Here is a 16,885-nt window from a genome sequence, read left to right on the forward strand (position 1 = left end):
TGAAAAAATATCTTTTTTCTTTATGCACTTGTTTTTAAAAAAAAATATGTAATAAACATCGGGAATAAAAGTCCAGTCATGACATTTTTTCTCAAATATGTCATATTCTTCACGATAATTCTAGGCTTGACGTATAGTATGATTTATGTTTAATCTATGCGACGTCTCAAAATTGTTTAATCTGTGCCATAGTTCACAAGTTTTAGTTGAGCACCAATCAAAAATCATCTATAATTTAACCCAACCAATGAAAACGAAGTTACAATTAAAATGCATTTATCCTTGCAAGCTGCAACTTGCGTGATTCGAGAATGCATTGCACATTGTCATTTGTCTGTCGTACAAAACAAACGGGACAAGTGGAAAGCGTACAGTGTTTGTGTGCTTTGTTATTTTAATAATTTGGTGCTAAAGTGGTTTAGGACATCATTTATAAGTAAAATGTTTTAATGAAGTAATTGGGTAACTCCATAAAGTTTAACAGTTAATACATCTCCATGACTTCAACATTATTTTGTGCATAAAGGAGTAAGTATTGCATGCTTCTGAGATACGAAATGTTCGGATTATAGCTGAATATTAACTGAATATAGCAAATGTGCATCAAGCATTGCCATCTACAATGCTTTTATCGATATTGTGTATAATATAAGACCAAATTTGACTTCGTATACCTGTCTAATCAAATATTTTATGCATGCATCTAGATTTCATTAGAGAATAAAGTTTAGCTTTGTATTTTAATGTAACACAGAGATGCTTGATTTATACATATAACAATCAGTTAACATTAACGATTTGAGATGTTTTTCAACATTAAAATAGCCGTAACTGTTATTTTTTTATTCAAATTTTATTGCACATTTTTTTTAGAACATTCGAAAACTATATTGTTCAAATTAAGTTAAAAGCCTGAAGCCTAATTTTTTCATGTGGATGAGAGGACTGCCCAGATAATTATGTTTAGTTATCAAGTCCTACTAGCAAAGCTTAAATGCTTCTTCTTTTTTGTCACATTGGTCAGTACAGATAGTCTGAAGATTCTTGTGCTAATGTAACTTCTAGAAGAATACTTTTGATTATCATGACACTGCACTCATAAGTTTTTAGCTGCACAGTTGCTACATTATGTGCAAATACTTCTATCTTAAGGCTCTTGTTAAGTCACTTTTATTGCTTTGATCATACTGGAAGAGCTTGAGAGTAGGTGAGTTTTCTAGTAAACTGTCTATAGGCTCAAAATTTACATTACTGGTATTAGAGGAAGGCTTGTCAAAGATGCTTCTGTAACTGATTCATAGATAATCCGCATTACAGCACAGCTAGCATGGGCAGAAGAAAATTATATACCTGGGGAAAGCATAAAAACTTATCTCTCGCTAAAGCTGTGCTTTATCAAATCTCAGAGTATTGGCTCACATGTGGAAATAATATCCAAATAATTTATGTGTAATAATAAACGGGACTAAACTTCTCGTATACCATGTTCCTGTGCTTTAGCAGATGGATAGATTATTTTTGTCTCCTGCCTGTGCTAGCCCTGCTGGCATTACAGGTAGGGTTGTCAACACCTTTGTTTAATAATATGGCAACTGAGCAACAGTGTCAAAGACCATACAGGTAGGAATCACTGTATATTGTTTATAAAAAGGGTTGCTCATGAACCAACCAAAATCAACATTCTTCTTCTTGGAGCACTAGCTATGAAGGGCTCCAAGTCCCAATGGTATGTGGCCTGTTGCCAATCTATTCTGATTGCCACTACCTATAGTTCCCTCTGTGATAAGTGCTGCTGTTCCTGGGCCGTTCCAGAAGCAGCATTTGGCTGGGAGTTACTTAGCTTCCTTGGGGTATACAATGAGTTACTTAATAGAGATTGATGCTACTCTTATGAGGTTATGTAGGACTATTACATGTAAAATAAAGTGGTATTTCAGCTGCCTCTAGTCTCTTTTTTTTAATTCCACATGTTGATTGCAATCTCACCTGGTGGTAAGTGATGATGCAGTGTATTATCGTAGTGGGCTAACCTGCTAGGGAGTATGGTAGTCATACCCCTAATCGGTTTCTATACGACATTGCACCAGAACACTGAATCGCTTAGCGGCACTTCTTTGTGGACAAGGTGGCCACGGCCAAAGGCTCACACCAGACCAGACCAGAGAAAATTTTAGATATAAAAAATACCTAATTGCCCCTTAGAAATAATCTTCAAATATTTTGAGAATTCCATTTACAACCTCGATATAATTATAAATTAGGACACGCTTGTTAAATGAAAATGTTATTATCATTGAAAAGTCTATTTCCGTTAATTATCTTATCAGTTTATTTGACCACAACTTCCTTCAATACAACACCAATAAAACATCAATACTTGTTCTAATGCACTCTCTTACAAATATGACTCAAGTTCAGGTCTAGATAACAAGTCCTTGACATACTAAACTAAATACAGGTGCTATTAAGGAATTGCGTACATAATACATATATGTACTGTATTCAGTAAATGGTACTTATATACAAATACAACTTAGTACTTAAGAGTTTCAAGGTATAGGAATCAATTATTAACAGAGACTCACCCAATTTTGTAAATCTTTGGACTAACTGAGGCATGTTTAAATATAAATTTTGACATAATAGACATGTAAGAAGAAACACTAATAATCTAATTTTTAACAAAGCACATTATATATCACTCATCAGAATGTCTATCTAAGTAAACAATCCAGTTAGCAGGTACATTTTCTGACTCAATGTTATTAAAGAATTATATCTAATTAGTATTTGTTGTGTTTGGAAATGAATTTGTAAATGCTTTTTCAAAGATAATAAGATTAGAAACTGACTGTTGTGTACTATAATGTGTTAGGTGCCTGAATAACCCAGAAAAACAATTTATATTTTTAAAAAGTTTATATTCAGCCTAGGTACAACCTACAGGCTTTATATAATATCTGCTGACTGGTGATTTGACTTGCAAAAAGGAGCAGTATTCATATAACTATCAAAATATGGCAAGGTAAAAAACTATGGCAGAATGAGATTGATTGAAGGTCTCAGGCTATACAAGAAAATCTTGGAAGCAAAAGGCAAACAAGGTTAAATAATAAGGAAGAAGAAATAGGACAGACAAAGGTTTTTATAATTTACTAGCTGTTGCCCGCAACTTCGTCTGCGTTTAATTTTGATTTTAAAGTATTCAGTATCGCTAAGCCTTAAATGAGTATAGTAGTATATATATATAACATGTGACTGTCAATTAATTATAGACAAAAAATTTGCAATAAACTAAAATTGCGACTTTACTTAAAGATGTAAGCTATCCTATCTCTTGAGTTGGACCAGACTGCTCACGGGGTGCCAATTTAATTTAAAATCGGTTCAGTAGTTTAGGAGTCCATCGCGGACAAACATCGTGACAGGAGATTTATATATATTAAGATAGGCTTGCACTTGACTGCATTTGTACAATTATGTTGCAGTCTTAAGTTAAAATGTGCTTGCCAAAACGAAGCCTTTTCACTCTTGATTAATAGTACTGAACATAAAATAGAAGCTGTAAGGGCAATCAGCTCTATGTATAGTAGTAGTGAAAGTATAAAATAAAAAACGTAACCATGCTAGGTCGCCAAAATAAAGAACAAACAGAAGTTGTATATTAAGTACAGAAAAGAAAGCTTGAATATCACTGCCATATAAGGAGACTTTAACTTTTAGAAACCGAAACTTGGATCTAATACAGTATACAGAGCAAGTTCCAAGGAAAATGGCTGAAAACCTACATAATGGTTTGATAAAAGCTCTTATACCTTATTCAGAGTCGCAGCATCAAAGGCACAAGTTGCCTTAAAGATTGCCAACCTCCGAAAGCATGCTAAAGTTACCATTGTAGGACACATAGCTCACAGGTCAAATTATTTAAAACAGGCGTTATTGACAATCCTACATGTGGGTAATGAGGAAGCTGACATTTGAATGATGTTTAAGATCTGTTAAAGTTAATTGATATTCTGGGTGTATCCACCACCACTATTATATTGTTCTTTCAACCTATAAGCTAAATTCAAGCTCAGCAAGCATTCAAGTTCAGAGCTAAATAGAGAGAGGAGAGTGAAGGTGGCAGTGATTCCAAAAATGTGGGCCTGTCACATGACAGATATGTAGATATAGAACAAAATAAGTTTGCTTTGCAGTTTCACATAGTATGACTTAATTCTTAACCTAGGCCATATTGTTATTTGATAAATTATCCCTGGTCATACTTTTTTTAGAGAAAGATATACTCGAAAATTATTTTGAGGAGCTATTTTATATTGAATATTCTATTTCCTTACCCAGTATGTATTTGCTTAGAGAATCATTCAGTTGTGGGGTTACCAAATTTACTGATTTTGAAGGAAGTATACAGAATATTTCCTTAAAAATCAGTAAATTTGCAAATTCAAATATGCCGAATAGGAAAGTCGTATTATAGATAAGAGAAAAATTACCAATATGCTACTGTGAAGGGACACTACGTGAACAGCGACACATAGTCATTGCACTAGTATTTACATTATATAATAACAAGGCAGCATTATTACATTAATTATTGCATTCATTACCAATATGTCCAAAATATTGGAGTACTGGGTCTGTGTTTTAATTAAACATTCAGTGCTATAGTGAGTGGCCTGTGCCTAACAGTGAGATATAACTACACTCCCATCCGCTTTAATTCACAAGAGAAATCAAATTTATGGTTTATTTAATGTAATTTGTAAAATCTATAGTCTGTACACTGTCTTCTTAATGGCCTTATAATATAAACAATGTTTTTGTACCTAACTTTTTAATGTAAAGTCTTTTTATTCTGTTTGATTTTATTTATTTAGCACACTTGTACGTTTATATTTTTAAAACATAAGATTAAAAAGTAATTACAAAATTGTTTACATTATAGGAAATAAGAGCAGGATAACAAATTATTGAGTGGATGTATATTTTTATATTTGATCTTTTTTTGTTTAGTTTTGTGTCATAAATGTAGTAGTTAACTGTATGCAACTGTATGCAACTGCAAATGATAATTTTCATAGTTATTCTGCCCTTGAGACTTTTATATTTATTTCTTTGCTCTTAACCAAATTTCGCTTAACTTAGCTTAGAATTAAAATATTATTAATAATAAAAAAACATGTCAAATTAATGTCACACCTTATCTAAATATATGGATAAATAAGGATTTTTATTTATACTCTTTATTTGTACACCACTCAAGCAAAGAAACAAGACAAAAAAAAGAACAAACACATGAAGAATGAAGCAGGATACAAAAGGCCTTATCGCTAAGTAGCGATCTCTGCCAGGCAACCTTAGGATTAGGAAAACTAAAAAGAAAACAATATTTAGTACATACATACAAATATCTACATACTAATACATAAACCAGACTACACAAATAAAAAAAAATTAAAAATACTATTGATAAATATAAAAAAATAAATATACTAATACATATCCTAATATACCATAAATACTTAAATATGAGTTTGAGTAGATAAATAAATAATAATAGTCGTCTTTACTGAGCGAGATAATGAGCCTTAACAGCATTTTTAAATATGCCCAATGACTTCGACTGTCTTATGATCAATGGGAGTGCATTCCACAATTCAGTAGCTTTGACAGTGAACGGATGCTTATAAAACTTCGTTTTGTGGAACGGCATGCTCAAAGTCAGCGCACGACTCGATCTAAGTTCCGACTGCACTCCAAGAAATTTAAACTTCTCCTTAAGATAAGAAGGAGTCTTAGGATTAAATGAAGATCTAATACATGAAGATCCCGGCGACGGCGGATAGGGAGCCACTTAAGCTTCTGACGAAATTCAGATACATGGTCATATTTGCGTAATCCAAATATGAACCGAATAGCTAGATTTTGAAGACGCTCAAGTTTGTTAAGATAGTCCTCGGTCAAATTAAGATAGCTTGCGTCCGCATAGTCGAGAATAGAGAGAAAAAGAGAATGTGCTAACATAACTTTAGTCGGGATTGGAAGAATGGATCGCAGACGGCACAGCGACCTAAAAGTGCCAAAAGTCCTACTACTCAAATCCCTGACTTGCACAGACCACGATAACTCTTTATCAAGATGCAAGCCAAGGTCCTTTACAGAGGCACAAAACGGAATTGTGACACCATTAAAATCAACACTAGGTAGATTTCCCCAATCAACCCTTGACCGCATACCAGGGCTTCCAATAATAATAGCCTGAGATTTTGCTGGATTAACCTTAAGTCCATACTGCCTGCTCCACTCAAAAATTTCATCAAGATCGGTGTTAATAGCGGCAACAGTAGAACCAAGGTTATCAAGGGTTGAATGGCGATAGATTTGGATATCATCTGCATACATGTGATAGAGAGAAGGATCTAATTTATGAGTAAGTTAAATGGCCATAAGCCATGTTCATTCAAAAAAAAAAACATATATGCAGAATGTTCATTTAAATCTATTTAAATCTAACTAGCTTTTAACTGCTCCATCTTCAAAAACCAAACGTTGATATAAGCTTCAACCCTGATTTTCACAAAACCCAAGAAGTTCGAGATTCGTAGCCCCGCCAACAGCCAATAAAAAAGAACAAAAAATATATATATTGGCTTATGCTATCGTTCAAATGATCATATGAGCTTAGAATGAGACAGTCATTACAAAATCACAGACTTTATTAATTTGTATTTCTATAATGGATAACACGAAGTTTTCTGTATGTCCTGCACTTTAAAATATTTACATTGCCACTCGAACAAATCATCGCGACCTTGACAATCATAGTACGGTCAATGGCAGTACCTAGTTGTTCTCATATTTTTGACTGTATACCCATCTTATTTACGTGTAGGTGTCTCTAATCTGCAAGGTCATATTGAGAATTGACGAATCCATTCTGCTGTTAGCTGTTATGTTCACTCATTTAAAGAGACTCATTAAGTTCGGGTGTAGTTCTTTGATTATCAAAAGTGTTTTTTGTGTGTATTTTTTATAAACTTTATAAATTTGTGTTGCGTGTGGGTTTTACATTTCATCAGTTGCTGATCGTTTCTAAGGTATATTAATGCATTCACTTTAAACTATGTAGGTATCGTTCTATTATGTGGCTGAACTCGCCTTAGTCGAGGTATACAACTATGCACCTTTTATAAATCGACCTATCCTTATAGTTGCCCCATCTTATTAAATAATCCGATCTGCATTTTTATATCTAAACTAGCTGTTGCCAGTTTTTTTTACAAATTCCGTGGCAACCGTTAGTTTTCCCGCGATAAAAAGCCTATCTTACTCTTCCGTCCTTTCAACTAACTCTATGCCCGAAAATCAAGTCGTTCTGTTGCTTAGTTGCGTGAAGAAAAGACAAACAAACCAGCAAACAAACTTTCGCGTTTATAATATTAGTGTGGTTATAATATATTAGGAAGGATTTTTAGTTTTAAATTATTTAGCGAGGCCACACCGCGTCCATCCAGCGTCTTTGCAGCGTTGATGTTTGCGTCCAGCGTGCGACCAAGTGCGTTTGAGCAATAATCTTGTGATTAGTCGTACGCATAACGCAAACTTGAGGCAAATTGACTTGTGGTACGCTTTGGCCAACTACTACATTTATACATTAATATGCTAAAAATGATTAAAAGTATACATAATATTTTTAAGTATGTGAAGTTCTGATCTGTGGCCAATAAAGGTTTGCTACCATGTTTACCATACTAAGTCATACTACCACCATCTCGCTATCTCTCTGAGTAACCTTCTGAGTAAACTAAACCACACGCAAATTCGCAGCCTAAAATCGTTGAATCATGAATGTCAATCTAAAGGTTAACCCAAACAAATGCAGTTCAATAAACGGGTTAGTCATTAAACATGTAAACATTACGTTTAGTTATTTTTAAAATGTCCCAACTGACTTATCTCCCGTTTTATTGCCATCTCTATGGATAAACACTTTTCATGGGACTCTCCAAAAAGCTGTATTAATAACTAGTTAGATGTGCTTTATTAGATCTTAAACTATCTTAGTAACGTTCATTTTTACTGCTTAATTTTCGTGAATTTCCGTCGTTTCGGTTCTCTTAGTCATGAGCTTGTTCGAGTTACGCGGCTCAGATTGCTTCATCCTAAGGGCACCTCCTAAATGCTTCAGACCACAACTTAGGGTTATACTGACATTAGAGCGTAGTTTCGACTGGGGCTTTGGCTGTGGCATGTTACCATCCTACCGACAAAGATCTACCGCGAAGCGATTTAGCGTTCCGTTACGTTGTCTTGTAGAAACCGTTTAGCCCTAACCCCTAACAGGTTAGCCCGTTACTACCTTAGACTGCATCGTAACAGGTGAGATTGCACTCAAGGGCTAGCTTGTGGTATAAAAAAAAGACCTCGTCCAAAATTACGTAAGAAATCGGCATCCTTACGTAATTCTTTGGATTTCTATGATAATCTTAATAACCGATCCCAAATACCGCTACGTAGGTTAGGTTAGGCGTAGCATTAGGTTTCTAATTCTGCAAACAAATATGTTGCGCAATACAAGATGATAGGTATTATATGAATATCTATAATAGTCGAAATTAATTATTCACATCTCATTGTTATCATCGGTTTCATATTTACATTACATAAAGCTACTTTGTTAAATATGAAACCAATGATAACAATTGTAAAATTTCAAAACTATTTTGCAATTGCAGCATAATATTAAATGCTCATACTCATATTATTTAACAATCCCGTGACGCTCTAAAATGTATCTACATGCTAAAATTTTATGTTCAATTAATAATAACCTCATAGCGATCTCAGATATATAGTTTTTAAATTATAGTGTTTACTACTGGAGATTATTATGTGACCCGATTTTTAAGCTAAATTATTTGGTCTATGTTTAAACAAGAAGATGTGAGTTTTGCCTTCTATAAAACAAAAACAACACATCAAATTCAAGATAAGGAATATTCTCTCGTAATTCGAAGTTCTCTACACGAAATCATTTTCTGTTTTCCCGAGCTAATGTCCGAAATTAAAACTGGTTTCGAAATTTAGTTAAGAGTATATCCGACCCTTTTTGTTAATAGGGTCAATAAAACTTAGAAAGACGCTCCTGCCTCCTATTTTTTTACGGGAGGGAAATCTTTTTCACAGACACCCGACCTCGGTAGATCGGGTTATGTAGAAGTTTGGGAGTTATACCTACTAAAACCCCCTCGGTCGGACATATTTGGCCGGCTCCGGGATCTTCTAAGTACGCACCGGAAGCTCGGAAACCCGCCGCGCCGTTATGTAGTAGTAGTAGAGCTTTTTGTGAGCAGTTACCACCATGCTTATTTTTGCCGCGAAGCGCCATTGCTGCAATGCTTTGTTTCGGTTTGGGCGTGGTTGCCGGTGTAATGCACACACATGAACGTACGAGCGCATGAGGCTTAACACCTATGCATTAGGCTGATGGACACAGGGCGGCAACTAGCTATTTGTTCATGGGAAGTGTTGCTCTGTTTATAGACAATGGTTTTTCTCTTACCGTCAGAAAGGCCCTAAAAATAACCCAAGTTTTTAACTAAAACCCAAAGTGAAAAAATTCACAAATTGACTCATAATATTTACATTTTTTGATTACTTTAATCCATACGTACGTCTGTCGGATCTGATCCCATTAATATTATTGAAAAGGTGCAGGTATCATTATGTTGCTCCCATTTTATGTCTGATTTCCAAGCATATCGCTCAGTAAAATAATGTACCTATTAGTAAAGTTTTACTTTTCAACCATTTTTGTTTACCCTTTTTTTTATTGTTTGTTATGAAATGATATAAAATAATTGAAGTCATATTTTATATTAAATTTAACACCCAGAACTCATCATGAAATACCAATTTTCTTCGACAATTTCTTCCTTCCAAAGGCTTCCTATTAATAAATACTTGAGCCAGTGACATGTGTAATATAGAATGCAGCAATGCGTTCGAAAATTATCTAATCTGTTATCAAATTGTCAGGATATCTAACATCCTGACATTGTAATCGTGGCATATCATCGGAGGATCCAAGTGGGTTAGAGCTTAGAAATCGATATAAAATAAAAACTGTAACAGGGTCTGTCTATTATTATAATAATATTTTATACGTGTTCTTTACCACCATGGTCTAACGCCCATTGGTTCTCCGATTTACGTGCACTGCCACTTCAGCTTCGTCACTCGCGAAGCTGTGAGTAAACCTGGTTCTTTCACGGCCTGCCTCATTTCAGATTTGACCTCGTAGAGAGACTACGAGCTCTTTCTGTTGTCCGCTGAGTGACTCTGAGTCTTGTGTGGCCTATAGAAAGAAACCTTGTTTCTGATTTTAATGCTAACCCTACGAACTAGCAGTTCCAAAGACTTTCGTCTTCAGGCACAGGAATCTTGGATGATAAGATGTTGTGATGCTTCCCGAAGGCTGCCCAGCAGAATTGAGCTCGTCACGAGTCGCTGGAGTGGGGGCTCTGCACTGTAAAGTGCAGTGTTGATAGACAAGGCGGATATATAAAACGAGCCGTAGGGAGTCCCTGGATATAAGCTGCACGAAACCGTAGCGTGTCGAAAAACCCTACGACTGACCATGTCCAGCAGAAGTATTGCTGTAGTTAAGATGATGATGATTATGCCTGTCCTTCATTTTGATGAACTGGATATGGAAATCTAAATATTACGATGAATAACGGATCTATTGAGATCGCCACTGTCACCAAATCTATCCATTAGCGTTCGGAAAACTTCGGGATATCTTTTCGTTCAAACTTTCTCAGTGCCAAGAGAGCAATAGCTTCGACCGGAGCTTGGTACAGATAGCGGCCAGATAGCTTACGACTCCGAATCATGATCGCTAATTATGTGCCTGATAAGAAATCTCAGAATAACTTAGATGGTCTATGCTACGTGATCAAATCCGAAAAATGGAAATCAATAGAACTGAACACCGAAATGGGTCTACGAGTTTGAATCTTGTCGCCATGGTTGTCGCTCAAAGGACATACTTGTATTTAATTCATCGACCGAGAACCAATGGGCGTTGGGGTCTGCAGTTCCCAACTTAAAAATGCAACGTTCTACGAAAACAATTTACCACTAAATATTTGTTAGAAGAGTTACTTTATGGAAATCCATCATATATTATGACGATTAAGCTTATTTTTCCTATATTCCGCGAAAAGCAGGAGAATCTGTATATAAATTGTTACTTAACAATTATTTATGCCTCAGCTTATCATTCGGAGCGAAACGTGCGTAGAGAGTACATCTGTTTGGTGTGTAGTATACTAGTAAGATCTGATTTTTTTTTTCGACGTTGCATACTGTATGTTGAGGCAAAAGTCCTCATGTAAAATGTTGCAGCGATTTTATCACCTAGGACAGAAGATGCGAATAATTTGATTCTAGGTCACTTTTTCTTTATCCGCAATAATCCAGGTATAGATATTAGTTACTGAATAAAACCTAAGTGCTATCCAAATTTAACATGGATGAAATCGTGGAGCACAGCTAGTTAGGAATATCAAATGACAAACCGAGTTTGAAATGCGAAGCATTGCAATTTTCATCTGTCCAATCACCTAAGCCAAACCGCTGAGGGAGGCTAGTTTTACTTAGTATATAAATAAAAGTGGAATTTATTTTCTTTCAGATGAATGTCAGACACCGACCATGGATATCAGGAACCGGATGTTGCTGCAACACCATCAGCAGGATATCGTGAAGGATCTTGATGTCAACTTCATATTGGACGAGCTGTTCACCAATAATGCTATATCGAACGAAGTTTTCGCTCATATCTACAACTTGGTAAGAAGTTTGGACATTGTTTTAGTAATAATAGTTCTAGTGAGCTTTTTGTGACAGAGCTCGTCCGGGGTAGTACTATCGTCATGCTTATTTCTGCCGTCAAGCAGCATTTTTGCAATGCTGTGTTCCGGTCTGAAGGGCTTGGTTGCCGATGTACTTAAAAGACCCTAGAGGCTTAACACCTACGCCTCAAACTGACGGACACAAGGCAGGATGTTGCGAGACGTGCTCCTTGCATATTTAAACGCGATGGTTGTCCACTTATCATCAGGTGGATCATCTGCTTTGTCCACCTACTGGGACTATATAAAAAAAACATATTTTTATCGACTAATAATCCCTCGTTACTTGATCACGAGGCATGGATTCCCGGGCCATGCCAATAACTCTTGGGTCAGCGCAGGTCTAGTTAGCCTTATACGATGGCTATGTTACCATTTAGACAAAACAATAGTATCATCAATAGTCTGTAATAGTCCAGTTTGATTGCCCGTAACCAACACGCTGCGGGCTGGGCAGATGGGTTAATAGCAGTAGCAGAGAGAACTCTACTAACCGTTATTTGTTATATTCCCTTAGTAGCCTCGTACGTCACCCGCAGAGTAGGTCGGGTGGTAGCTGTATTCCGATCAGAAAAACAAGACATTTTGACAATGTGAGATGGTGATATGAAAAAAAAACACCCGGCTAAGTTTGTTGTGGGCCTCTTCTTAGACCAGGACGCGTTTAGAACCCTCGTAGCTTTTGTTTCTGGTTTAGCAATATGGTCATCGCCATCATTTCACTACCCTGTAATTTTCATGTACGCATATAAAGTGCCACCTATGGGCCTACTTGAATAAATATATTTTTGACTTTGACAAGTTAATCTCGTTTTAACTGTTTTGTAGTCGTAGTGCACTCTGTAAAATCAAAGTACACTATTCATCATATTCTTAAGACTGCGTGGTCGCTAACACCATCAGATGAGATCAAAGTCGAGTTAATTAGTCATTGAGGAAAACCCTACTTATGAATTACGATATATCGAAATATTCGATAAGGTATCTGTATTGATACCTGAAAACATAGTCGCTATTTAATAGGTACCTACTTGTGATGAAAGGAAAAAAGTACTTCAATAGATAAAATACTGGCTACCATTTCTATGTATTAGTCATAAATCATAATCCAATGAAATATGATCTGCCTATTAATATTGTGCTTATCAATTGTGAACACGTATCTTATTGAAATTTATTTCATCATAATTGTATTTTTACTAGCATGTTCTGCATGTCTAGCACAGGTTGAAGACAAAAATTATATCTCGCGATTATATCCCCTGGCAGGTATAACTAACCTGCCCATCTGCTAGAATACGGGAACATGGAATGGGAGAAGTTTAACCCCGTTTATTATTACGCATTATATTATTTGGATATTGTATCCACTTGTACGCCAATGCTCCGAGAGTTGATAAAGCTGTAGGAGAAGATACATTTTTATCCTTTCCCCGGGGAGATAATTGTCTCTTGCCCATGCTAGCCTTGCTGCAGTATTGTAATTATTCATCATCATCATATCACACCCATTACTGGCCCACTACAGGGCACGGGTCTCCTCTCACAATCAGAAGGTTTTAAGGCCGTAGCCCACCACGCTGATCCACGTGGATTGGTGGACTTCACACACCTTTGAGTACATTATTGAGAACTCTCAGGTTTGCAGGTTCCCTCGCGATGTTTTCCTTTACCGTCGAAGCAAGTGATATTTTTTAATTACTTTAAACGCAAATAACTTACAAAAGTTAGATGTGCGTGCTGGGATTCGAACTCGGCCCCCTGAAAGTGAAGTCGAGTTCCTATCCACTGGGCTATATATGTAATTATTAATCAACCTTAAAAGTATCTAAAAAAACAGCTCTGAGGTAGCGATAGCAGTAACCCATGCAATGCTAGAAACTGCATTTAATTCGGCCAGATAGTTTTTCAGGAAATTAGTAACGTAATTTGTGGAAACATTTCTTGAAGCGAAGATCTGAGTACCTACCCAAAAGCGATTGATTGTTTTTTTTGTGGATTTTGCAATCCCAATAATTAACCAAATACTTTTGTTGTTACATATTCTTTCTCATGTTTAACAGACAGATCGTGTCGACCGTGCAAGATATCTCCTCGATACGTTACTGCAGAGCGGTAATAACAGCGCATTCAATGCTTTTGTGGACAGCCTTGCCAAAGACTACAAGTGGTTGTGGGAGAAGTTAGCTGTGGAGAACAATAAAACCATGATCGAGGACAGTTTTGAGGACAACCTCAGTCGCGGAGATGTGCCGCGTCTACCTGATCATTTTGTTAGAAGAATGTCTTTGGTGAGATCATTTATTTATCTTTGCCGCAAGAACGCGTGTGTGTTGTCTGTGGCATCGTAAGGATCAATCGGTTTTGATCGGTTGCAAAGAAAATAAGTAGGGAGTGTTCTTATCTATGGTTGATGCAAATCGGTCTAAGATGACCAGCGCCACAAAATAGTAGATTACATATTTTTTATAACTCCCTGAATATGACTATCAAATGTAAATGTAAGCGCTTGACTAGTGGAATAATGTAGGTAAACTAAATTGAAAGTCGGGTGTTCTTGTAATTTTCAATTTATGTTTAAGAAAAATTACTTTGGTAAGATAATTTATTTATGTTCGTATATGTAAAGAGGAGAGCTGTGGAGATAATAAAAGAACAGCGTATTCCGGAAGTTTCTACAAGAGAAAAGAATATAAGATGGTTGAAGGAAGGTATTCTGGTAAAATCGTTTAAGATGTCATAACTGCGCAATACGCTTATTAAAGTATGATTCAAACTTTATGTCCTTGCGGAAGTTAGCTGCGGTAATATTTAACCGCGGTAAACATTATCCGCGCTATTTAAAAAAAACACATTTATAACCCATGAGGACCGCTTAACATATCTTGGTAAAATTTTGCATTGAAATAGTTTGCATCTTGGAGATGGCCATATGATACATTTTATCCCAAAATAAAAGCTATTTTAAAAGGATTTTTAAAAACACAAAATAAAAGCGGACGAAGAGACTGGCAACAGCTAGTTTGATATCTGACGACCTCGTTGGCGCAGTGGCTAACGCTGTGGTCTTATAAGGGAGAGGTGCCGGGTTCGATCTCCGGCAAGAGCCATTTGGGAATTTATTATTTCTGAATTTTCGCTGGTCTAGTCAGGATGGAGGCTCTAAGGTCCATGGAGACTGTCTTATAACTGCCGTACCCTTACCAGGTCAGCCCGCTACCATCTTAGGCTGCATCAGGTGAGATTGCAGTCTAAGACTAACTTGTGAATAAGAAAATAAAAAAAAAGTTAATTAAAGTAATTGTTCTTGTCCCAAGGAACGAGATGTTCTAGTGAAACTGAAATCGTTGAATCGACATCAAATCTTGGTACTTCACGGTATGTCTGGATGTGGGAAGACTGCTCTCACCATCAGCGTGCTACGAAGTAATCCGCTATTGATTACTTCAGACTTCAACGGAGTTATGTTTTGGTTTAATTTCAGCGATTGTAAGACTGACGATGATATTATTGCTCAACAAAATAAGTGAGTATTGTTCTGTGCTATATATTTAATACGTTACGCGTGACTTCTGACTCTAAACGCTTATTTATGATTTATAAACAAAGCTGAAGCTTAAGGTACCTCCAGTAGCGTGCATATAGTTAATGACCAGGGTAGGCATAAAGCAGGAAGATAGCATAAAATGGAAAAATCCTCCTACTATAAAAGTTATATGAAATAATTAGGGTAGGCAGTGCTTGAAAGAATGTATGAAGTGCACGCCACTGGGTACCTCTTAATGAAACTGCATTTTTTTTCTTCAAAAACAGAACTTTCGAACGATCCTCTTATCGCCATATCACGGCTTTTGGGTGGGACACTAATAAAAGTCTCTCTTAGCGGATGCTAACGTCCTTAAATTAAATATCCCCCGATTTTGACGAACATCGAAATATTGTATAATCTTCAACCCCCACTTTTTCATCTTGTAGGTTGAATTCCGAAATGAAAAATAGTATACGTAACCCGCTATCTTGTAGCACAGTAAATATATTAAAGCAGAATATGCTATGAAAGCTATTATCGCAGGATTTTAGTTGGGGGTACTAGGTTTGGGGCCTCGGAATCATTAATCTTTCCGGGACGAGCTACAAGCGTTGTGCAGGGGAGGCACCGGAGCCTCCCGATATGTACTAAAGCTGCAGGGGTTTTAGTGATAATTCTCCCATCGGGTATCTTTTAAGAAGATTCCCCCCCCGGTTTTAGGCTTTTATATTTGATAGTGTGCTGTTTCAAACGCTTGTTGTAACGTGTTATTTGTGCGTAATGCTCTATCTTCTAATGACGGTTCAATCTAGATCAGATCGGCCGCTTCGAAGATGAGCCCAGGCAATTAGACAGGAAATCAGCTTCTTTACCGTATGCTTAGGTTGTACTTTTGTTTTAATGGGCATATAGTATAATTTTAAAGTTATTTTGGATTTACAGATATTTTATCTATTTAGAAAAAAGTTTTTATTACATGTCAACCTTTACTCTTACAGATTATACCGTAAGGCATCCTCACTATCGTTACAAATTTCACAAATGAAACCTACCATATCAATGTCCAGTATATGTTCGAATGGTGACTCGATGTCAAGCTACGATCTCTCCTGGCAAGAATTAAGAGACCGACTTAAGACTTTGTTCGCTGAAACACAGTTAAAAGATGCCTTGCTTGTACTCGATGAACTGAATGAGAAAAAATGCCTTGAGGCGTTCGATATTGGCTGCAGGATATTGGTGACAACGAGGGATACTGATGTCGTGTCTAATTTTAATCCGCAGATTGTTAAGGTATAAATAATTTTACCAATACTTGAGGTTAATTTTGTTTTTTTGTAACGCTTTGAGTTGTTCTGTGAAATTATTACCTATTCGAAAAGAAAAGTAGTAATATATTATTACAAGTTTAGTGATTTACTTGACATCCCAA

The 16,885-nt window shown here is 36.2% G+C and overlaps 1 protein-coding gene across 1 annotated transcript in view; it reads left to right on the forward strand.

Annotated features, from left to right (window-relative positions):
• Positions 1-356: 356 nt before the first annotated feature.
• LOC120629853 (apoptotic protease-activating factor 1-like) overlaps positions 357-16,885 on the forward strand; it is a 34,601-nt gene continuing 18,072 nt past the window's right edge. The window contains exons 1-5 of the mRNA XM_039898921.1: positions 357-528; positions 11,705-11,862; positions 13,988-14,215; positions 15,242-15,450; positions 16,452-16,746. Of these exons, the coding sequence (XP_039754855.1) occupies positions 11,725-11,862; positions 13,988-14,215; positions 15,242-15,450; positions 16,452-16,746 (870 nt within the window). The 5' untranslated portion in view covers positions 357-528; positions 11,705-11,724. The remainder of the gene's footprint in view (positions 529-11,704; positions 11,863-13,987; positions 14,216-15,241; positions 15,451-16,451; positions 16,747-16,885) is intronic.

The sequence above is a fragment of the Pararge aegeria genome, chromosome 15 (assembly GCF_905163445.1).
Source record: "Pararge aegeria chromosome 15, ilParAegt1.1, whole genome shotgun sequence".
Lineage (NCBI taxonomy): Eukaryota > Metazoa > Arthropoda > Insecta > Lepidoptera > Nymphalidae > Pararge > Pararge aegeria.